The following is a 22,933-nucleotide window of genomic DNA, read 5'->3' on the forward strand; positions in this document are numbered from 1 at the left end:
CCCACGTATGAGTGAGGACATGCCATATTTGTCTTTTTGTGGCCTGGCTTATCTCACTTAACATAATGTCCTCCAGTTCCATCTAGGTTACTGCAAATGACAGAATTTTATTCTTTTTTATAGCTAAATAATATTCTATATGTACTACATTTTCTTTATCCATTCATTCACTGATGGACACAGGTTGATTCCATATCTTGGCCATTGAGAATAGTGCTACAGTAAACATGGGAATGCAGATATTTCTTTGATATACTGATTTCCTTCTTTTGGATATATACCCAGTAGTGGGATTGCTGGATCATATGGTACATCTATTTTTAGTTTTTTGAGGAACCTCCATACTGTTTTCCATAGTGGCTGTGCTAATTTACATTCCCACTAACAGTATACTAGTGTTCCCAAAAAGGGGACATTTTTAAATGGAGCTATTCGGTTAAGTTTATCACCAGCGGCCAATGATTTAATTAATTATGCCTATGTAATGAAGCCTTCATAAAAACACCAAAAGGACAGAGAGCTTCTGAATAACTGAACACATGGAGGTTCCTTGAGGGTGCCTGGAGAGGGCATGGAAGCTCTGTGCTCCTTCCCACATTCCTTGCCCTATGCGTCTCTTTATCTGTATTCTTTATAATATCCTTTATAATAAACTGGTAAATGTAAATAAAGTGTTTCCCTGAGTTCTGTGAGCCACGCTAGCAAATTAATCAAACCCAATGAAGAGGTCATGAGAGCCCCAATTTGTAACTGGTCTGTCAGAAGCACAGGTCAAATGAGCTGGAGTTTGAGATTGGCATTGGAAGTAGGGGCAGTCTTGTGGGACTGAGTCCTCAACCCGTGGGATCAGACACTATATCCAGGTAGGTAGTGTGGGGATTTAATTGAATTAGAGAACACCCAGTTGGTGTCCACCGAAGAATTGATTGCTTGATTAATGTGTGGGGAAACCCCCGACACATCTGGTGTCAGAAGTGTGTTGTGAAAGTATAGTAGGAGAAACTCAATTTATTTATTTCTATATATTCTTAGCCCTGTATTAGGGGAAGGGGATGGCCCCAGAAAAAAGCTGGCCAGACACACGTCTGAGGCCTGTCCCACCCAAAAGATACAGCCAAAGGGCATGGTTGAAGTTCAAGTTCTAAGGTAAGGAAAAAAGAGAGAGATTGGGCAGAGAACCCTGGCATTCTGCAGCTTTGGAGAACCCCCCACTTTCTTCTTATCAAAGGAAATGGCACTACACAACAGGAGAGAGAGGGATAGATAAAAATTGCATGTTTAAAATATTTCAAAATTGCTTTTGTTTTATATTGTTTTTATTATTTAGGTTTTTTTATATATTCTTATAACTTTAAACAATAAAGATTTTTTTTTTTTTTTTTTTTTTTGAGACAGAGTCTCGCTTGTTGCCCAGGCTAGAGTGAGTGCCATGGCGTCAGCCTAGCTCACAGCAACCTCAAACTGCTGGCTCAAGCAATCCTGCTGCCTCAGCCTCCCAAGTAGCTGGGACTACAGGCATGCGCCACCATGCCCGGCTAATTTTTTATATATATATTAGTTGGCCAATTAATTTCTTTCTATTTATAGTAGAGACGGGGTCTCGCTCTTGCTCAGGCTGGTTTCGAACTCCTGACCTCAAGCAATCCACCCGCCTCAGCCTCCCAGAGTGCTAGGATTACAGGCGTGAGCCACCGCGCCCGGCTAAGATTTTTTTTTTTAAAGCAACAGCAGGGACTCTATCTAGTCTCTGAGAGATCAGGAAAGGAATTGGTAGGTACCCTCCATAGCCCCACTCTAGTGCCTATGCCCATCTTCACTGCTTGCCTTCAGGAGCCACCGAAGGGATGGCTTTGCTGCCATATACCAGCAGGAGCCATGAAGGAGGCTGGGTGGAAAGAGCTCCATTAGTCTCCTCTTTATCCACCTCTCCTTCTTGGTCCTGGGCTGCATCTCCTCAAGTGGCCAGCAGAGGGTCCTTTCATTGGCAAACACACTTCAAAATCATTCTGTCCAAAAATGAGAGACTGTCATGGTGGGCAAGGGAGGTATGGTGGACAAGGGACAAGGGACCTGGAATGGTGGAAGCAGAACTGGGTCAGTTCCAAAGTCCCAGTCCAATTCCTTTTCAGCTCTCATGGACCCCGCTAACCCTCCTTTTTTCATAGGCCCACAAAGCTGCTTACCAACTGCTTCTCCCACAAATCCCTGCCCAGAGCAGCCTGTGTCAGTTAGATTAGCTCCTGGTACTAAGCTGAGACAGGAATTTTCTGCTTCTGCCTTGCTCCTCTTAAACCAATTATCATCAACACATGTTTGGGTCCAAGGAACCTGCCCTGGATGGAGGCTGTGTCTCGGTAGTAGGGGCGAGGGAGTCTGGGGTGGCAGTTGGGAGGATCCTAGAGAAAGGGGATGATCAACTTCAGTAATGGGAGGAGGTCTACTTGGGGAAATGTGGGAGGGTCCATCTGGGAACTGAGGGAAAGCCTGTAGTGGGAAATAGGGAGTTTGTTTTGAGGAAGGTGAGGTCTAGATTAAGGAAAGAAGGTTCTTTTGAGCAATGCTTCTCAAAGTGGTCCCTGGACTAGCAGCATCAGCATCATGTGGGAACTTATTAGTATTACAGAAATGTAAATTCCCTGGCTCCACCCCAGATACTGAATCAGAAACTCTGGGAGTGGAGCCCAGCAATCTGTGTTTTAATAAGCTCTCCAGATGATTCAAATGTGAGCTAAAGTTTGAGAACCACTGTTCTTGAGTTATGAGGTCTATTCTAGGACTTAGAAGTGCATGTGCTCAGGAATCAAAGGTCCGTCTTGGGGGATATGTGGTGGGAGTGTGGAGTCTCTCTAGAATGGAGAGGGTCTGTCCTAGTAAACCTCTGGAAGGTTGGAAAGGTTCTTATCTTATAATGAGAAAGGTTCATTCAAGGGATGGAGATGGATCTGCTTTATAAAATGGGGAGGTGACAAGATTAAAGAATGAAGAAGTTTGTCGTAGTAGATAAAACCATAGTTTAGAATCACTAAGACCTGGATTTGAATCCCTGGATCCCTGGATCCATCACACTAGCTGTGTGACTTCATATTTGTACTTAAATTTTCTGAGCCTCAGTTTCCTTATCTGAAACATGGGAAGATAATGCTAACCTCAAAGTTGTTGCGAGGACTGGTTAAACTGTTTAGTCAATGGATATTTATTGAATGCATTTTCTGTGTACAAATTCTAGGAATGTAGGGATGAAATAGACCTAGCCCTTTACTCAGAGATCAATCGTATCTCTAGGTTAGGTGCCTAGCACATAGTAGGTATTCTATAATAGAGTTTGCCCTCCTTTTCCAAGGAAATGAGAGATTTTCTGAGGGAAGCAAATGAGCCTGTATCATGGTGTGACCTGAAGCATAAGGATGTATGGTCTATTCTCAAGAATAAAAAATAATCATCTATTACTAAGCACGTGGATTCTTGAAACTCATAAGAACCTTTGGAGGCAGAATATATGACATTTTTTATCATCCTTGTTACACAGATGAGGCTCAGAGAAGTGGAAAAATTTGCTTAAGAGTACAGAACTAGACTGGGCGCAGTGGCTCACGCCTGTAATCCTAGCATTCTGGCAGGTGGATTGCTCAAGGTCAGGAGTTCGAAACCAGCCTGAGCAAGAGCGAGACCCCGTCTCTACTATAAATAGAAAGAAATTAATTGGCCTACTAATATATATATAGAAAAAATCAGCTGAGCATGGTGGTGAATGCCTGTAGTCCCAGCTACTCGGGAGGCTGAGGCAGTAGGATCGCTTAAGCCCAGGAATTTGAGGTTGCTGTGAGCTAAGCTGATGCCACGGCACTCACTCTAGCCTGGGCAACAGAGCGAGACTCTGTCTCAAAAAAAAAACAACAAAAGAGTACAGAACTAATAAGATAGTGCCAAGGTTAGAATGCAGATCTGATTTCTCAGGACATGGAAGATTTACTCACAAAATGGAGAGAGGGTGTTCTAGAGAATGGAGGAACCAGTTCCAGGGAAGGGAAGAGCCTTTGATGGGGAATGGGTGAATGGCAGAGGTTCTAACCCAGGAAATGGAAAGTTAATCTAGGACAGTGGCTATCAAATTTACCTGCCAAGTGGGATTCTTTGTGGAACTTCTAAAAATACTAATGCCTGGATCCTACCCTAGGTATCCAGAATGAATTGGTCTGGAGTAGTACCTGAACATCTTTTGATAGCCCCTGGACAGAGGCTAACTTGAGAGCCTAACTCTCAGCTAAGGGTGAGGACTACTGCTCTGGGGCATGGGTTATGAATCCCACAGGATGGAAAGCTGATAGATGCCTTGGAAATGTTGGTCTCAGAAGATGGGGAATGAGCAATGGTGTGTTCAAGAAAGGAGAGGAAACTTACCTGGGAATTGGAAAATTGTGTGTCAAGGAATGGAGTGGGATGGTGTTAAGAGATAGATAGAGGTTAACTCAGGAAGGTGAAGAACCTGTCTAGAAAATGGAGGGAGATAGTCCATTTGAGAGAAAGATTCTGAGAGTTTCAATTAGCAGGATGGGTAAAAGCAGGGCCTTTGGGGTCTAATACCTGCTCTGCTACTAACTAGACATGCCACTTGGGCATATTACTTAACCTCCCTGTGCCTCAGTTTCTTGATCTCTACAGGGGTAGTAAAACCTGCCTCATAGGGACATTATGAGGATTAAATGAGATAATGCCTGGTGCATAGTAGTTGCTCAATAAATGCAACTGTTGGAGAATGAGAAAGTCCACAGTAGTATCTTGGAGATTAACGTGGAGAATGGAGGATCCTTCTGGAGAATGGGATGGTTGGTCCTGAGGAATTGTGGGGATGTGGGGCATGGGGTGGAGGGAAAGGCTGGATCCAAAACCCACATAAAACTCACCGTTACAGGGTGGGGCCTGCAGATGTCCTCCAGGGGCCGCCAGCTTACAGAGCTGTGGAGAGGCAGGCGAGGGGGGAGGAACGGGGGAGAGATTTGACTGCTAGTAACCTCTCAGCTGCCGCAGTAAGAGAAGCCTTGAGGTGGCAGCTGCACCAGCAGCCTCAGCAGCCTCCCCTCCCATCCATCTCTGCCATGTGACAGGTGGGAACTTAAAAGCTCAGGTCACGTGTCTTGGCTAGCTAACCTACTTACCCCTTGAAGACATAGAGGCTAGGGTTGGCCGGGGCCAAGAGGAATTGCCCAAGAAAGGGGCAGAGCAGGGGAAAGCCCCAGACTTGCTCTTGGGAATCTACGTTTGAAGGTTTGTGGGGCAAAGGAGAGAATGCACAGATGTATGAGAAGATGTCAAAGGCAGTGTGTGCTTGCCTTGGCACACAGGTGCCTCCAGGATCACGCGTGTGCCTGTCTTGAAGGCCCGAATCTGGCTGGGTGAATAAAGATTTCCACAGTTGAGCAGCCACTATAACCTTGGAGCTGCCTGCAAGCTCTCCCAAAGTTGCTATCCTCTGTCCCTTCTTAACTCATGCCCCTTGTCCCTTCTTAAATAATGCCCTCACTCTTAGAGAGGGAAAGTGTGAATGCGGAGGGCAGAGGATGTTCTTACGTCCCAAGACGCTTGCTTTTTTGAAAGCCTTTGTACCTAGTTTGGAAATTTGTGGTAGGAGGCCTGAGCTCACGGGGTAGAACTGAGGGAAATTGTTGGGTGTGTGTGTTCAGACAGAATGACAGCTTCGCAATCCCTTGAGAGTGACAGAATCTGAGCCCCACTCCCCCCCCCCCACACATACCATTGTCTTGTCTGTCTTCCAGGGGGCCTGTCCCCACTGAGTGACTCCAGCTCTCCTTTCTTCGGCGCAGCCAAGTCAGCGGTTCCCCGCCAACCCCCAGTCCTGGGGCCACAACTGCACGTCCTCAGGCCCCCGCCCCACGGCCGCTGCTCTTGTCTTAGCCATCCTTGCTCCCCGCCGGCTACGGGGCGGCGCGGGCCCTTTAAGAGCAGCAGGACCCGCTAGCAGTCGCTTGGAGAAGAGCGCAGTCGCCCGGCGGCTCGGAGGACACCTCGCCGGGACCGGCTCAGGGAACCGGGTGTGCCAAGCCAAGAGGAGTCGAGGCGCGACCTCAACCAACCCCTCCCCAACCGAGCCATCTCCTGTGACAGGAGGCTCGCCTCTCCTCGTCTCGTCCTGTCCTGGCCCCGCCCCGGCCCGGGCCACCGGGACGGGAGCCGGGACCGGGACCGAGTGCCGCAGCCCGAGGCAGGTGAGCCCTGACTCTCCATCCCGGCCCCCTGCGGCCGCGCTAAGCATCCGGGCCGCACCGGCCCAGGGGCGCGTCAAGGTGACTAGGCAGGCGGGAGATGGGGCGGAGGGTCGAGCCTGTCATGGGGGCTGAGGTGACCGAGGGGGCTTTGAGTCTGGGCGGTGCGCCTGTCTTCGGGGAGCGCCTGGGGCGTGCGGGCCGGGCGCGGGCGGGAGGGGCCGGCCTGGGCGTGAAGCCCAGAGGTGGGGAGGGGGACGCAGCTGGAGGCCCAGAGCCTTCTCTTCTCCGCCTTCCCCGGCCCACCCTGCCAACCTGACCTTCCAGCTGGCAGCCTCTTCTCCCCGCCCCCCATCCCTCCAGTCCCCAGGGGCTGCTGGCCTGCGGGGTAAGGAGATTAGAGGCGCCTCAGGGAGAAAGAAGTGGGTGAGGGCTTCCAGGGGCCCGGCGGGGGCCGGGCTGGGGCTGGGGCTGTCTGGGACCGAGCAGAGGTCGGGACTGAGCATTGCTGTGTTTGGGGGTGGGGGCAGATGCCCAAGCCACGGCGAGTGGGGTGCTAACAGTCTCCGATCTGCCCTAAGGAGGCGGGGAGCGGGGCGGGGGCAGCATAAGAACACAGGAGAGCTTTGCACCGAGACTCGGGGTCTGCCCCGAACTGAGCAGGCCTTCTCCCTGCAGGCGGGCGGCGAGATGGCGGAGAAGGCGCTGGAGGCCGTGGGCTGTGGACTGGGGCCGGGGGCTGTGGCCATGGCTGTGGTGCTGGAGGACGGGGCGGAGCCCCCTGTGCTGACCACGCACCTGAAGAAGGTGGAGAACCACATCACTGAAGCCCAGCGCTTCTCCCACCTACCTAAGCGCTCATCCGTGGACATCGAGTTCGTGGAGCTGTCCTATTCTGTGCGGGAGGGGCCCTGCTGGCGCAAAAGGGGTAGGGAGCTATGGGCCCTCTTGAGTTACCTCTCCTGGAGCAGGAGGCCCGGGTGGCCCCTGTTCAGCGAGACCAGTACCAGACGGTTCTGTGGGACACTAACATCTGACCCCAGCCCCTCTCTCACTGTGCACGAGCTGAGGTGCCAAGATCTGCACTCCCCACACCTGTGAGCACTGTGGGACGCTAGGTTCAGTTGGGTATTGAAGCCTTCTCTTCTGAAGAGACCTATAGCCTTTGGTCCTTGAGTGGTCCTTGATGAGTTTTCCTGCTTTATTTTTGTAGAGGATTCCTGCCTGTGAGGGCTGGTATGAGAAAGTGGGGGCGGAGGGGCTGTGACTGCAGGGCTTACCAATGCCCTTGGACCTAGTTTTGAAGATGTTCTCATTCCTGTCATCTTACTCCATTCTTGCCACAGTTCTCCAAAGCAGGGAGAGTGGAGGTTGGGCAGGATAGATGTCATCTCCATGTTACTAATAAGGAAACTGAGGCCTAGGGAAGTTCAGTGACTTGACTAATGTCACACAGCTAATAAGTAGCAGAGCTGGGACCAGATGTCTGGTTTCTCATTTCCTATACATTATCTTTTCCTATCTCTTAACTACCCTGGGACAACAGTCCCATCTCCTGCCCTTTCCCTCCTGTCAGGACAGTTCCCCTGGACCCTGGCCATCCTCTGCATGCCCTGTCTTGGACAGCTTGAGCTGGCAACAGAGAAGCTGGGGCTGTTTCCCAGAGCCAGGGTGTGGGCCAGGGGTGGGGCTGGGACATTGTTCTCTGAGGTTTCAGAAATAGATTTGGGGTGCCTCAGAGCAGGGCTGAGCATGAGTTGTCTCTGCACTCTCCACCCTCACTCCCAGGAGTGACCAAAAGGTCACAGGGCCAAATGAAACAGAGGCATCCGGGCTCCCTGCCCAGCATCCTGTCTCTAAGCAGCCTCTCTAGGTCTTGAGACCAGCTCTGGGCAAAATGTTATTTCCTTAGCCCTTTCATTTCCTCATAACTTTAAGGAGAAACAAATATAAAAAAAGAAAAGCTGTAGATGGGCCAGCTCAATGGTTGCTTCAGCTTACCATCCACACCCCTTGGCACCCCTGACTGGGTCCTTCCCTCCTGTGACCTTGCAGCCCCATTCTGCTCTAGGCTCAAGCAATCCTTCTGCCTCAGCCTCCCGAGTAGCTGGGACTGCAGGCATGCGCCACCATGCCCGGCTAATTTTTTCTATATATATTACTTGGCCAATTAATTTCTTTCTATTTATAGTAGAGACAGGGTCTTGCTCTTGCTCAGGCTGGTTTCGAACTCCTGACCTCGAGCAATCCGCCCGCCTCGGCCTCCCAGAGAGCTAGGATTACAGGCGTGAGCCACCGCGCCCCGGCTCTACTGGCCATTTTGCCATCCCTTTCATCCCTTGCCTCTTCCTCCGCCCTCTACCTTCCCCTCTCTGCCTTCTCTTTTCCTTTGAATCCCTCTTGCCTTCTCTAGAACACACAGAGCAATTAGGGGTAGGCAGAAAAGAAAAAGAGCAAAGGGGAGGGAGAGGGGAGAGTTCTATCTTTTCCTGGGTAAGGATTTGTCATCAGCCTCCCCTAATTATATATGGTATTTCTTATTTTTCAAAACACCTTCCTATTAATTATTATTAATGATCTTACTTAATATTCACAATAACCCTATTAAGTCCTTAGAAGGAGATATTACTATCTTTCTTTTCTAGATGAGGAATTGGAAGCCCTAAAGATTAAGTGACTTGACAAAATTGCAAAAGAGTTACTGACCATTGCAGGACTAGAATACTGGTGCCTCTCCAGCCAAAAGTCCTGGAAGGCCCCTTCCGTGCTAAGCAGTCGTATGTCGAAAGTCATGAGTTCCCAGTCACTTGTAGGCTGCGTGACCTTGGGCAGGCTGCTTACCACCCTCTTTGGCCTTGCTTCCCTCATCTGTAAACAGGGATGATGAGAATACCCACCACACAGGCTTGTTGGGAGGCTCAATTGGACAATATCTGTGAAAAGCAAGTGTGAGATGATATTTGCGTTAGGTACAAGTACTTGGCTAAGGCTAATTGAGGGGAAGGTTCATCATTGACAGTTTCTTCTCCTGCAAAAGAGATCACTTCCTGTGAGTGGCTCTGAAAGACATCAGCTGGAGTGCAGCACCAGAGGTCTTTCTGACTGGGGGAGGAGCACTGAGGAGGGGGTTGGAGCTCATGGCTTCCCCTCCCCAGGAAAGAACTTTATGTGTGACCCTGGGTGAGTCATTGGATGTCCCTGGGCCCCAGTTGCCACATCCATGTTGTTAGAGCAGCAGCTGCAGTGTCAAGCTTTGTAACCATAAAGCACCGTCCAGGCAGTTGGTACGATCAGATCCTGGCTGTGGGCAGGAGCTGCTCCCCCTTCTGACAGGAAGTGTCCAGAGGGACAGCTGGGTCCAGAGCATGGTCCTAGGTATAGTGGAGGGAAGGTAAAGATGGCATCCCTTCACTGTCTCTGCTAAGGAGGTAGAGTGGAGAGGGAATTGGGCTCTGTGGGGGTCGGCGGAGGGTGGCAGTAAGCAAAGTGCCAGGTGAAGGATTGGTGTCTCTCCCTTACCAAGGCAGGTGTGCAAAAACAGCAGGCAATGCCTTTCTCATTGGCTTCAGCCTTCCTCTCTACTCCCATGTCTCACCAGGTAACTCCATGTACGCTCTGCCTGCTGTTCCTGGATTGTGACAGACAGACAGATGCTTTTGTACCACAGAGCTTTTCCTCACAAAGCCTGGAGGGCCCCTGCCTTCCCTCTGCCTTTTGGAATCCTGATCATCTTTCAAGGCTTAGCTCAAATGCTACCTCTTCCTTTTTTTTTTTTCCTTGCACATCTTGTTTCTTAACTGCCAATCAAATGCTACCTCTTCCATGAAGCCACTCCTGATTTCCCCTTTGCCCTTTCACCCTCATTGATTCCATTTTCTGTATTCTCATGGCACATTATCTGTACTTCTGTTATAAGCCTTATTTTATTTTTCTTCAGATCATAGATGTTTTCTTGTCTATCTTACCTAGACTGTAACCTTCTTGAGGGCAGAAACTGTGTCTTCCTCATTTTTTTGTCCAGTGTTTGGTACAGAGCTTGGTGTATAGTAGATATCAATAAGCATTTGTCAAATGGAATTAATAATAAAATGTCACTTTTTAAATGCACTCTATATGCCAAGCACTGTGTCATATGCTTTACATATATTATCTCATTGAATATTTATAACAACCCTATGAGATAGGTATATCATCCTCATTTTACAGATGAGGGACCTGGAGCTCAGAGGGGTTAAGCAACTTGCCCGAGGTCACACAGCTGGTAAGTGTGGAGCCAGAATTTGAACCCAGATCCACCTGACTCCAAACCGGTGCTCTAAATGCATATGCTGCCTCCCAATGAATGCATGAAAGGTGAGATTTTACTGGGCCATGTTAGGGGCTGTAGAGACAAGCCTGGTGGGCAGAGAGAGCACAAAGAAGGAGGCTTTTTCAGAATGAGCCAAAAGCTCTGAGAACACACACTCATAAAACACTTACTGAGCATCTACTACATGCCAGATAGTCTGCTGAGGTTACAAAGATGAGTAAGACACAGACCCTGCCCCCAAGGAGCTCACTGTCTAAGAGGCTGGGGGAGTGGGGCAAGTGACAGGCACATCAGTAACAAATATGCTGGCATATGAGAAGTGCTATGGGGACACAGAGGACAGTCAGCCAGCTTGGGCCTGATTAGTGGGAAGGTTTTCCCGGAGGGGTGACAGTGATTGCTGTGATTACAGAAGGGGATCAGGAACTTCTATTACCTTGACCCCCTCTCCACACCCATCCATGAGATGTGTGGGTTTTCCCGTGGCCCTCAGAAAAGGATTGTCACGTGTGGCACTTTGCTATTAGTAGTGGTTATTTCTAAAGAGACAGGATAAGAGGGATGGGTTACTGTTGGGGCTCTGCGGGTTGCTCCTCCATCCTCCTAACCAGTCACACAGAGTAAGGACTGCCTATTTTACTGCTAGCCATGGCTGCCCCTAAGACTTTGGGGGTGCCTCTGTTCACTATAGCCCTGACCAAAAATTCCTCCCTCCCCTGCTACAGGTTATAAGACCCTTCTCAAGTGCCTCTCAGGTAAATTCCGCCGCCGGGAGCTGATTGGCATCATGGGCCCCTCAGGGGCTGGCAAGTCCACGTTCATGAACATCTTAGCAGGATACAGGTGAGAATGAGGCTGGGGTGGAAAGGGGGCAGCACCCAGGAAGAAGGATCCCTGGGGCAGCATGGGAGCTTTTGGAAGTCGCTGTGAACCCCATCCCCAACAAATGCCCCTGTAGAGAGTCTGGAATGAAGGGACAGATCCTGGTCAACGGGCGGCCAAGAGACCTAAGGACCTTCCGCAAGATGTCCTGCTACATCATGCAGGATGACATGCTGCTGCCACACCTTACAGTGTTGGAAGCCATGATGGTGAGGGCTGGATGGCCATCCCCTCCTCCTAGCAGCCCCCTGCTATCTGATGTCCCCACCCTCCCTATTGGCTGGGGGTCAAGGTAGTGCCCCCCTCCTCACACACATACCTTTCTTGCCTACTCTCTGGGCCCCAGGTCTCTGCTAACCTGAAGCTGAGCGAGAAGCAAGAGGTGAAGAAGGAGCTGGTGAGTGTGGAAGGGGAGACACTGGATGGCTGCCCTCATGATGCTATTGAGTTCTGGGGCTCTGAGCTGGGGGTGGGAGACTGGCGGCCAAACCAGGGACAAGGGACTTGAGGGAGATGCTTTTTTTTTTTTTTGAGACAGAGTCTCACTTTGTTGCCCAGGCTAGAGTGAGTGCTGTTGCGTCAGCCTAGCTCACAGCAACCTCAAACTCCTGGGCTCAAGTGATACTCCTGCCTCAGCCTCCCCAGTAGCTGGGACTACAGGCATGTGCCACTATGCCTGGCTAATTTTTTCTATATATATTAGTTGGCCAATTAATTTCTTTCTATTTATAGCAGAGACGGGGTCTTGCTCTTGCTCAGGCTGGTTTTGAACTCCTGACCTTGAGCAATCCGGCCCGCCTCGGCCTCCCACAGTGCTAGGATTACAGGCTTGAGCCACTGCACCTGGTCGGCTGAGAGATGCTTTTTGAAGTTGGGGTGGTGCCTGAGGGAAGCAAAGACTCTGAAGCTGACCTGGGGTGGGTGGGGGTGGGGCCAGGTGACAGAGATCCTGACGGCACTGGGCCTGATGTCCTGCTCCCACACGAGGACAGCCCTGCTCTCTGGCGGACAGAGGAAGCGCCTGGCCATCGCCCTGGAGCTGGTCAACAACCCCCCTGTCATGTTCTTTGATGAGCCCACCAGGTACCTCTCCCCTGCCTCTCCCACTGGGAGACCTCCCTCTCCCCTCCACCCTGAGCCAGGGCTGGAGGCTGCATCTTCTCCATGCCTGGGAACCAGAGCCTCTGTGTGCAGCCTCCTGGGGCCGCGATAAGGGCTTACTCCTCATCTGCATCCTTGCCAAGCCCCATCCTTCCCCCAGGCAGAGACCTGCATGTCTTCTTTGATTGATGCTCCCTCTCCCGTCTCCCACAGCCACCAGCCACCAAGCCCTGTTGATTCTACTCCCTTTTAATGTCTCTCAGATTCTCCCTGGCCCATCGCTAGTGCCAGTGCTTAAGTTCAGGACATCATCAACAGACTTGATCTCGTCTCCAGTGTCTCCCAGCCAATCCTTCTTCCCAAGAGCAGCCAGGGTGAATTTTCAAAAAGACAAGTCTGGTTGTACTCATTCCTTTTCTTAAAAACATGCAATGAGGCCGGGCGCTGTGGCTCACGCCTGTACTCCTAGCTCTTGGGAGGCCGAGGCGGGCGGATTGCTCAAGGTCAGGAGTTCAAAACCAGCCTGAGCAAGAGCGAGACCCCGTCTCTACTATAAAACAGAAAGAAATTAATTGGCCAACTGATATATATATATATAAAAAATTAGCCGGGCATAGTGGCACATGCCTGTAGTCCCAGCTACTCGGGAGGCTGAGGCAGAAGGATCACTGGAGCCCAGGAGTTTGAGGTTGCTGTGAGCTAGGCTGACGCCACGGCACTCACTCTAGCCTGACGCCACGGCACTCACTCTAGCCTGGACAACAAAGTGAGACTCTGTCTCAAAAAAAAAAAAAAAAAAAAAAAAAAACATGCAATGATTCTTATTTGTCCTCAGAATAAAGTCAGGTGACTTACAAGGTCCTAGTCTGAATCTACTTTACCAGCCTCCTGTCTTGTATTTTATGCTCTGATAATACCGAGTTACTTGTAATTCCCTGGTCAAGCCACATGTTCCATGCCTCTAGGCTTTGCCCATGCTGTGTCTTCTGCTGGAATGCCCTTTACCTCCGTGCCTCCTCTTCCACATTCACTTAGCTTGGCTCTTACTCCTTCTAGGCTCACTCAGAAACCTTCTCTGACTACCCTCCAACACCCTGCTACAGTGGAGCTGAATCCTCCCCATCTCACCCATATATCTACAGCACTTTCCAAGTTACCTAAAATCATCTGTGTGCTTGTCTATCCCTCCAGACCAGAGTGTATGTCTTATTTACGCATCATTTTAATCCCAGTGCCTGGCATACAACAAGTGCTTAATATATGCTTGTTAGGTCGGGTACAATGGCTCATACCTGCAATCCCAGCAATTTGGGAGGCTGAGGTGGGAGGATCACTTGAGGCCAGGAGTTTGAGACGAGCCTGGGCAACTTAGGGAGACCTCACCTCTACAAAAAATAAGAAAAAGTAGCTGGGTGTGGTGGCACACGCCTGTAGTCACAGCTACTCAGGAGGCTAAGACCAGAGGATCACTTGTCCAGGAATTTGAGGTTACAGTGAGTTATGATTGTGCCACCACTGCACTCTAGCCTGGGTGACAAAGTGAGACACTATCTCAAAACAAATAAATAAATATATAAATATGCTTTTTTTTTTTTTTGAGACAGAGTCTCACTTTGTCGCCCCAGGCTAGAGTGAGTGCCATGGCGTCAGCCTAGCTCACAGCAACCTCAATCTCCTGGGCTCAAGCGATCCTCCTGCCTCAGCCTCCCGAGTAGCTGGGACTACAGGCATGCGCCACCATGCCTGGCTAATTTTTTTGTATATATAGTTTTAGTTGGTCAATTAATTTCTTTCTATTTTTGGTAGAGACGGGGTCTCGCTCAGGCTGGTTTCGAACTCCTGACCTTGAGCAATCCGCCCGCCTCGGCCTCCCAAAGTGCTAGGATTATAGACGTGAGCCACCGCTGGCGTCAGCCTAGCTCACAGCAACCTGAAACTCCTGGGCTCAAGCGATCCTATTGCCTTAGCCTCCTGAGTAGCTGGGACTATAGGCATGCGCCACCATGCCCAGCTAATTTTTTGTATATATATTTTTAGTTGGTCAATTAATTTCTTTCTATTTTTGGTAGAGACGGGGTCTCGCTCAGGCTGGTTTCGAACTCCCGACCTTGAGCAATCCACCTGCCTCAGCCTCCCAGAGTGCTAGGATTATAGGCGTGAGCCACCACGTCTGGCCTAAATATGCTTTTAAAACTGAACAGTGCTCTGGACTTCTGGGTACCCCTAAGTGCCTGAACCATACAGGATATTGGGGGTGGTGCGAGGGGTGGCCAGAGTGACCTCTTCATGCCGGCTCCATCCCCTTCAGGACAACTGCCCCACCCCAAACACTCCCTTCTCTTGGCCCCCCCATCTCACTGGGCCCCTGGTGGCCTCTCTCTGGACAGCGGTCTGGACAGCGCCTCTTGTTTCCAAGTGGTGTCCCTCATGAAGTCCCTGGCGCAGGGGGGCCGTACCATCATCTGCACCATCCACCAGCCCAGTGCCAAGCTCTTTGAGATGTTTGACAAGGTGAGTGCCTATAGGCCTCAAAAAAGATTGGGGGTTGGTAGAGGTGCTGGCGGGTCCCTGCCTGGCCTGTTGTGAGTGTCTTCCTCACCCTTCTCTTTCTGCTGCAGCTCTACATCCTGAGCCAGGGTCAGTGCATCTTCAAAGGCGTGGTCACCAATCTGATCCCCTATCTGAAGGGGCTTGGCTTGCACTGCCCCACCTACCACAACCCAGCTGACTTCAGTGAGTGGGGGCTGTTGGCAGGGGCTGGGATGTAGCGCTGGCCAAACCTGGGGCTCAGGTCCTGCACTCAGGCCTCCTACAGGCAGAGATCTCACTGTCACCTGCCTTTGTCACATACCCAAGGAGGGGCTGACATGTCCTTGGGAAGTAAGGGTGAATCTTAGCTGAGCACTCTGCTCTGTGTCCCCCAGTCATCGAGGTGGCCTCTGGCGAGTATGGAGACCTGAACCCCATGCTGTTTAGGGCTGTGCAGAATGGGCTGTGCACCATGGCTGAGAAGAAGAGCAGCCCTGAGAAGAATGAGGTCCCTGCCCCCTGCCCCCCTTGCCCTCCGGTGAGTAGGGGTGAAGAGGGCAGAGAAGGCAGAGTGGGGGAGGGGAGACGGAACCATGGACAATGACTGCCTTGCCAAAGAGGCTGTTCCCTGGAGGCATCACAGTTGTTGGGTACTAGGAAGAACCTAGGCCTTGGGATCAGCCTACTGTTAGCAGCTGTGTGACTTTAGGCATGTTACCTTTGTGAACTTCAGTTTCCTCACCCACTTATTCATTCAGCAAATTCTTGTTGAGCATCTATAGTGCGTTGTCCTCAGGGCTGGCACAGTGCCCATCTGGTAAGCAAGACCAATGCTGTCCCTGGCCTAGTGGCCAGTGTGGCTTACTGTCTTCTCTAACTTGGAGATGATGATACTACCTCACAGGGTTACTGGGGGGACTAATTAGATAATCACGTAAAGTTCTTAGCACTGTAGCTGGTACAGCAGGTGTTTGCCCAGTGCCAGTCCTCTTCCTTAAATGAGGTACTATGACCCTTGAAGATCAGAAAGGTTAGTTATCATTGTTATTGTTGTCATTATCATTATTAAATAATATTATTGTGAAATGGGTGGTATAAAAGAATTATACCATTAGGGTTAATGTCTTCCAAAGGATTAAAGAAGTGACTGATCGGGGCGCGGTGGCTCACGCCTGTAATCCTAGCACTCTGGGAGGCCGAGGCGGGCGGATTGCTCAAGGTCAGGAGTTCAAAACCAGCCTGAGCGAGACCCCGTCTCTACCATAAAAATAGAAAGAAATTAATTGGCCAACTAATATATATAATATAAAAAAAAAAAAAAAAAAAAAAAAAAAAAAAAAAAAAGAAGTGACTGATCTACTATTGGCCACCGCGGGTGTTCATGACTTCCTTTCCATCTCTTCCCTCCCAAGTTTTTGGCCCACCCCTTGTGTCTCTCTCTCAATCTTGCTCTGATTCACACCCCTAAGCTCAGCTTCCAGGTACACAACTTCACTAAGGAGGATCCTCCTGTAGAGCCGGAGGACCCCTGCCCTGGGGAAGGGCTCAGGGGTCTTCTCATTCACTGAGCTGGGTGGGCTGTGGGTGGTGGGATGGGCTCCCTGATCATTTCTTCTTCCCAGGAAGTGGATCCCATTGAAAGCCACACCTTTGCCACCAGCACTCTCACACAGTTCTGCATCCTCTTCAAGAGGACCTTCTTGTCCATCCTCAGGGACACGGTGAGGTGCCAAGTTGGGCCAGATGAGGCTGGCATAGGCCTGGTCTTGTGGGCTGTAGAATCCCAGATGCTGGGGTGGGAATGGGGACCCTTCCTCCACAGCTCCCCACCACGATGCATCTATGTGTCAGGGAGGGCAGCTCTGAGTTCTTGTCCCACTGTGGCCTACCCATCCCTGGCCTATGACACATCCCCTCTCCTGGTGATGCCCCCTCCCACAGGTCCTAACTCACCTGCGGTTCATGTCCCATGTGTTGATTGGCGTGCTCATCGGTCTCCTCTACCTGCATATCGGTGATGATGCCAGCAAGGTCTTCAATAACACCGGCTGCCTCTTCTTCTCCATGCTGTTCCTCATGTTTGCTGCCCTTATGCCAACTGTGCTCACCTGTGAGCTAAGCTGCCCTGGGCATGGGGCATGGGCGTGGGGGTGGGTGCTGGAGTATGGGGCAGGCGCCAGGGGGGCTCCCAGCTGCTCCTAATCAGTGTGTGTCCTCAGTCCCCTTAGAGATGGCAGTCTTCATGAGGGAGCACCTCAACTACTGGTACAGCCTCAAAGCGTATTACCTGGCCAAGACCATGGCTGATGTGCCCTTTCAGGTGAGTCTCTTCCTCCTGCCTGCCCACTGCCGCCACCTTGCCTTGCTCTCTCCCTCCTTGCTTGCCTGCTTCCCTCAACCTTATCACTTTCCTCCCATTCTTTTCCTTCTACTCACTTAGGAAATAGGTGGTGAGTACTCACCACCCACCAGGCTCTGAACCAGGCCCTAGGGGTGTAGCAGCGAACTAGACTGACCTTGCGGGACTTATGTTTTCATGGGAACAAACAGAAAATGATGAAAGTAATAACCCTGTTTTACAAAATGACTCTGTAAATCTTATCAGAGGCAGCAGACAATAGTGTAGACTCTGGAGCCTAACTGCTATTTGCTAGTGGCAAAATGTTGGGCAAGTCACCTAATGTCTTTGCTTCAGTGTCACCATCTATAAAATGGAATGACATTAGTGTCTACCTCAGGATTGTTTGTGAGCATTAAATGAGTTAATACACGTAAAGTACTTAGAATAGTGGTTGGCACATACTAATGCCAAATAAATGTGAACTGGTTTTTGTTGTTACTGCCACCACCATCGTGTTCCAAGCACCAGGGCCACCAGTAATCCATAGGGCACCTTTGTGCAAATTAGAAAAAGGTGCCCTTCGTCAGGTGGACACTGCACTGTGACAGTGCTTGGCTTAGTGAAAAGAGCATAGGCTGGATCTTGGCCTCTGGTTGTCTCTTGATTGGATGGCCTTGTGCAGGGAACAACTATACGTAGTAGGCTCAGTCCCTGCCCCCCAGGAGTTTGTTCCCCCCTACTGTCATGGGGGAACAAAACACTCTCCTATGGACAGTTAATTAATTAACAATATAAGGAATAAGCTGGTCTGGATGGGAAGGACTTCAGGAGCTCAAAGGAAGGAGAAGTCACTGTGCCTGAACTGGTCAGAGTGGGCCCAGTGGAAGAGGTGAAGCAGGAAGATGAGTGAGGTTCGTATAGTCAGGGGACATGTGTCAATCTGGGGGACACCTTGAGCAAGAGTTTGCAGTCAGGATATGCATGAGCACTCTGGGAGTAGGTGTTCCAGGAAGCTCATACCCCGGTGCAGCGGAGGGTCTCGGCCTCTGTGCCCCTGTTGTGAAGTCCACTGCCCGGCTGTGGTCGCTCCCCAGGTGGTGTGCCCAGTGGTATACTGCAGCATCGTGTACTGGATGACAGGCCAGCCAGCTGAGACCAGCCGCTTCCTGCTCTTCTCAGCCCTGGCCACCGCCACCGCCCTGGTGGCCCAATCTCTGGGACTGCTGATTGGAGCTGCCTCTAACTCCCTGCAGGTGGGAGGGCTGGCACGCACGTGTGGATTCCCAAGGCGGGGTTGAGGTCTTGTGGGAGGAAACAGGGGCTAGCATAAGGGGTGGGATGGACCTACTGGGAAGCCCTGGGGCCACCCCAGTCCTGGGTCTGTCCTGGTCACCCCTATGATGGCGCGGCCGCCTCCCTTCCCCTCTAGGTGGCCACCTTTGTGGGCCCCGTTACCGCCATCCCTGTCCTCTTGTTCTCCGGCTTCTTTGTCAGCTTCAAGACCATCCCCACTTACCTACAGTGGAGCTCCTACCTCTCCTATGTCAGGTCAGTGTTCCTCCCTCCCCATTTACCCTGCTCCTCCCTGCAGGAGGCTGTGCCCGGGTCTTCCTGAGTTATGCCAAGTCTGGTGCCTGCTCTATTATTCTTTGGGTAGGGGCACCCTGGCAGGCCCCCAAGAGTGACAGCATTGCAACTAGGCTCTGGTGATTGACCCAGGAAGCGGGGACCCTGTGCTCTGGATCCTGTTCTGATGTCTGTGCCTGCCTAGGTATGGCTTTGAGGGTGTGATCCTGACGATCTATGGCATGGAGCGGGGAGACCTGACATGCTTAGAGGAGCGCTGCCCGTTCCGGGAGCCACAGAGCATCCTCCGAGCGCTGGATGTGGAGGATGCTAAGCTCTACCTGGACTTCCTGGTCTTGGGCATCTTCTTCCTGGCCCTGCGGCTGCTGGTGTACCTTGTGCTCCGTTACCGGGTCAAGTCAGAGAGATAGACCTTGCCCCTGGCCTGCACCCCAGCCTCCGCAGCAGGAAGCCCCGCCCCCAGCCCTTTGGGACTGTTTTAACCTTGTAGACTTGGGCACTGGTTGCTGGTGTAGCTGCCCTCCCCTCCCTCGGTCCTCCACAGGCTGGCTGATGGACTGTGCTTCCAGCCTGGGCCCTGGGAGGGGGGACACCAGCCCTCCCCACCTTGTCTAGGAGTCTACCCAAATTGATGCTATTTGTAGCTTCCTCCCTACTCTCTCCAACACCTGCATGCAAAGACCACTGGGAGGCTGCCACCCTCCTCGCCCACGGCACCCTCCTCTGTTGTCTGCCTGGGAGCCCCAGGCTCTCCAGGATCCCACTTACAACTGACCAAAGTGGCCCCCTCTGGGGGTCCCCACCACACAAGTGTTTGTAAACTGGGCTGCTATAAGGTTGGAGTTCCAGGGCTGGGCCCTGGTGGGGTCCCCTGTAAGTCCCATTATGGACACAGGAGTGGAGCAGGGAAGGACTCTGGAAGTCTATTCCTCCTCCTCTCCTTCTCCCCACCCCCTGACCCTGGCTGATTTGGACAATCTGCTGGGACAGAAGCTGGGTTTTCTGTCTGGGTCACCACTCTCAATCCTGGGGATTAGAGAGGCCTGGGGCTTTGGGATGCCCTCTCCCACCTCCCTATCACCTTTGGTGGGGGGTAGGGCCTGGTGGCACCTCTGCAATAATGTCTGTGTTGCTCTCCCACCTGCCAGTGGATCTGGAGAATGCACTTTATTCTGGGGGGTGAGTGGGGCAAGACCCAACCCTCCTTTCTCGCTGCTCCTGATGCTCGGTCCCATGATGCTCCCTCCTTCTCTGGAGTGACAGGCACATACACGCGAACAGGCAATCTCAGCCCTACATGCTCGCCATCTCCTACAGTGCAGAGGAAGAGTGACGGTGTCACGGTGGTAGTGTGGGGGTGCTGTGGGGAGTGCAGTGCCAACCTCCTCCTGGGGAATCCCACTCTGGAGACTCTAAGGATGAGGCTGGTGCTGCCCAGGATGTCTCCAGGATCTGCAGGTGTCTACCCGTCAGTCTTCCCTCCCTCCCAAGCCAGGGGTGGCACAGGGCACTAGCTCCCTGGAGTTCAGGACCCAACACAAGCACAAGCATGGGCATAAGTTGGCCTTGGCCACCACCACCCCACAGCCCTCCTTTTGTGCTCCACACTGGCATTCTCACTCCCCTACCACTTCCCCAGCAGCTTGCTGCTCATTCAAATTCCTGTCCATGTCCCTCCTCCCCTTCCCATCAGCAGGTGGCCCCTGGGCATCAGAGCAGCATGCCCTGGACACCAGGTGGCAGACACACCCAGAGCATGTGTGGCTTTCCTGGTGGGTCCAGGCTCATTCTGCTTCTGATTTCCCCGCCCCTGGGGCTCTTCTCTCCCCTCATTCCTATACACATCCCTCTGCACCTACCCTCACCCTGCCACAGGGTCTTCCCATCACACAGAGATGCCAGTTGTATTTGTGGGATTTCACCTGTTATTAATAAAACCTATATTTATACAGTATGCAGTGTGTAAATGTGAGGGGTCTGCCACCTGGTACCATGGGCTGTGAGGGGGTCTTCAAAGCACTTAGCAAGATGTCTGTCAGTTTTGGGGAGTCTGTGGCAGGGGATGGAGAGTCCTGGGTATATGTCAAACTAGTGAATGTGTAGCTTAGGAAATATTTGTGTCATGCCTACAAATGCTTCATGTTCATTATCTCCAGGGAGTCCCATGCCAACCCTGTATATCCCTTATGACAACTCATTTTGCAGATGAGAGCACAGAGACTTGGGTTAAGTAACCTGCCCAATGGCCCTGGCTAGTGGAGGAGAGGCCAGGCCTGGAGACCGGGTCCTCTGCCTCCAGACTCCCATTCTTGGCATTGGTCAATGACACTTGTTCATGGTGGCTGTGCATGCTGCATGTGGGTGTTCTTGCCCAAGTGATACATGCCTCTCTCTTCAGGAATCACTGGGCCTTGGTTGTATCTATAGGGAAGGGGCGTGTTACTGGTCACGAAGGACAATGGGAAGCATTGGGACAATGGGAAGGACTCTGGAGACACATGCTAGGATGGCATGGCAGGGACTTAATTGGGCATACTCTACCTTTCCCCTTTTCTTTTCCTCTTTCCCATTGGGCCACACTTACCAGGGCTAGGCCATCACCCAACAGGACTGCAAATGGTTTAGTGGCGAGAGGTTTGAGGTAGGCAGGTGTCCAGAGGGTCATGAGGGCTGTTGGCAGGATGACCCAAGAAACAGTATATTGCTTCACCCTCTTCTCTCCTAGGCCCGAAGCTTGGATACTGAAGGAAACTACTGGCATCAACCTGCCAGTGGCCTGGAACACCCTAGTTGTGCCACATATAGAGCTAAGTGCCCTTGACTAGACTAGGGTCCAGTGCATGGTTGCCTGCAGATGGACTGACTTTTTTTCTAATGGGAGTTCTTAGGGTGGGAGTGGGAAGTGGGAAGAAGGCTGAGTCCTAGCTCCTGAAATTCTAATTAATTTTAAGGGGCACTCTGGGTGTCACCTTCTCCCTGGAATGATGCCAGTAGATGGCTTTTTACAAGTCAAAGGATATGAAATCCCACCATTAGGATTTCTTATGATTTTTCATCTTTACTCTTTTAAAATGCAAATATTCCTGAAATGGTTAAACATTTATAAACTCACATATTTATTTTATTTTATATTTATTTCTTTATAGGCAGAGTCTTACTCTGTTGCCCCTGCTAGAGTGCTGTGGTGTCAACCTAGTTCACAGAAACCTCAAACCCCTGGGCTCAAGCAATCCTTCTGCCTCAGCCTCTTGAGTAGCTGGGACTACAGGCATATGCCACCATGCCAGGCTAATTTTTTATATGTATTTTTAGTTGGTCAATTAATTTCTTTATATTTTTAGTAGAGATGGGATCTCACTCTTGCTCAGGTTGGTTTCGAACTCCTGACCTTGAGCAATCCACCTGCCTCGACCTCTCAGAGTGCTAGGATTACAGATGTGAGCCATCGCCCCCCAGCCTATTTATTTATTTATTTATTTTGAGACAGAGTCTCACTCTGTCGCCTGACTAGAGTGCCGTGGCATCAGCCTAGCTCACAGCAACCTCCAACTCCTGGGCTCAAGCAATCCACCTGCCTCAGCCTCCCGACTAGCTGGGACTACAGATATGCACCACCATGCCTGGCTAATTTTTTCTATATATTTTTAGTTGTCCAGATAATTTATTTCTATTTTTAGTAGAGACGGGGTCTTGCTCTTGCTGGCTGGTCTCAAACTCCTGAGCTCAAACGGTCCTCCCGCCTCAGCCTCCCAGAGTGCTAGGATTACAGGTGTGAGCTGCCATGCCCAGCCCTATTTTTATTTTTTAATATTTGTTTATTTATTTTAGAGATGGGGTCTCACTCTGTCACCCAGGCTGGAGTGTAGTGGCACATTCATAGCTCCCTGCACCCTTGAACTCCTGGGCTCAAGGATCCTCCTGCCTCAGCCCCCCAAGTAGCTAGGACTGCAGGTGTGTGCCACTGGA

The 22,933-nt window shown here is 51.1% G+C and overlaps 1 protein-coding gene across 2 annotated transcripts; it reads left to right on the top strand.

Moving 5' to 3' along the window:
- The first annotated feature begins 5,784 nt into the window (after window positions 1–5,784).
- On the top strand, window positions 5,785–20,934 carry ABCG4 (ATP binding cassette subfamily G member 4). 2 transcript variants are annotated; one of them, XM_020286738.2, is made up of 16 exons: window positions 5,785–6,221; window positions 6,897–7,146; window positions 10,425–10,479; window positions 11,253–11,370; window positions 11,486–11,618; window positions 11,756–11,806; window positions 12,347–12,492; window positions 14,898–15,021; window positions 15,129–15,243; window positions 15,435–15,577; window positions 16,662–16,760; window positions 16,981–17,149; window positions 17,259–17,359; window positions 18,475–18,633; window positions 18,810–18,928; window positions 19,152–20,934. In XM_020286738.2, the coding sequence occupies exons 3-16, from the start codon at window positions 10,425–10,427 to the stop codon at window positions 19,375–19,377; spliced, it is 1,758 nt and encodes a 585-aa protein (XP_020142327.2). In that variant the 5' UTR covers window positions 5,785–6,221; window positions 6,897–7,146; the 3' UTR covers window positions 19,378–20,934. The 2 variants fall into 2 exon arrangements, with proteins under 2 accessions (XP_020142327.2, XP_012629000.2); XM_012773546.3 differs by lacking the exon at window positions 10,425–10,479.
- Window positions 20,935–22,933: the final 1,999 nt, after the last annotated feature.

The sequence above is a fragment of the Microcebus murinus genome, chromosome 4 (assembly GCF_040939455.1).
Source record: "Microcebus murinus isolate Inina chromosome 4, M.murinus_Inina_mat1.0, whole genome shotgun sequence".
NCBI classification, from domain to species: Eukaryota; Metazoa; Chordata; class Mammalia; order Primates; family Cheirogaleidae; genus Microcebus; species Microcebus murinus.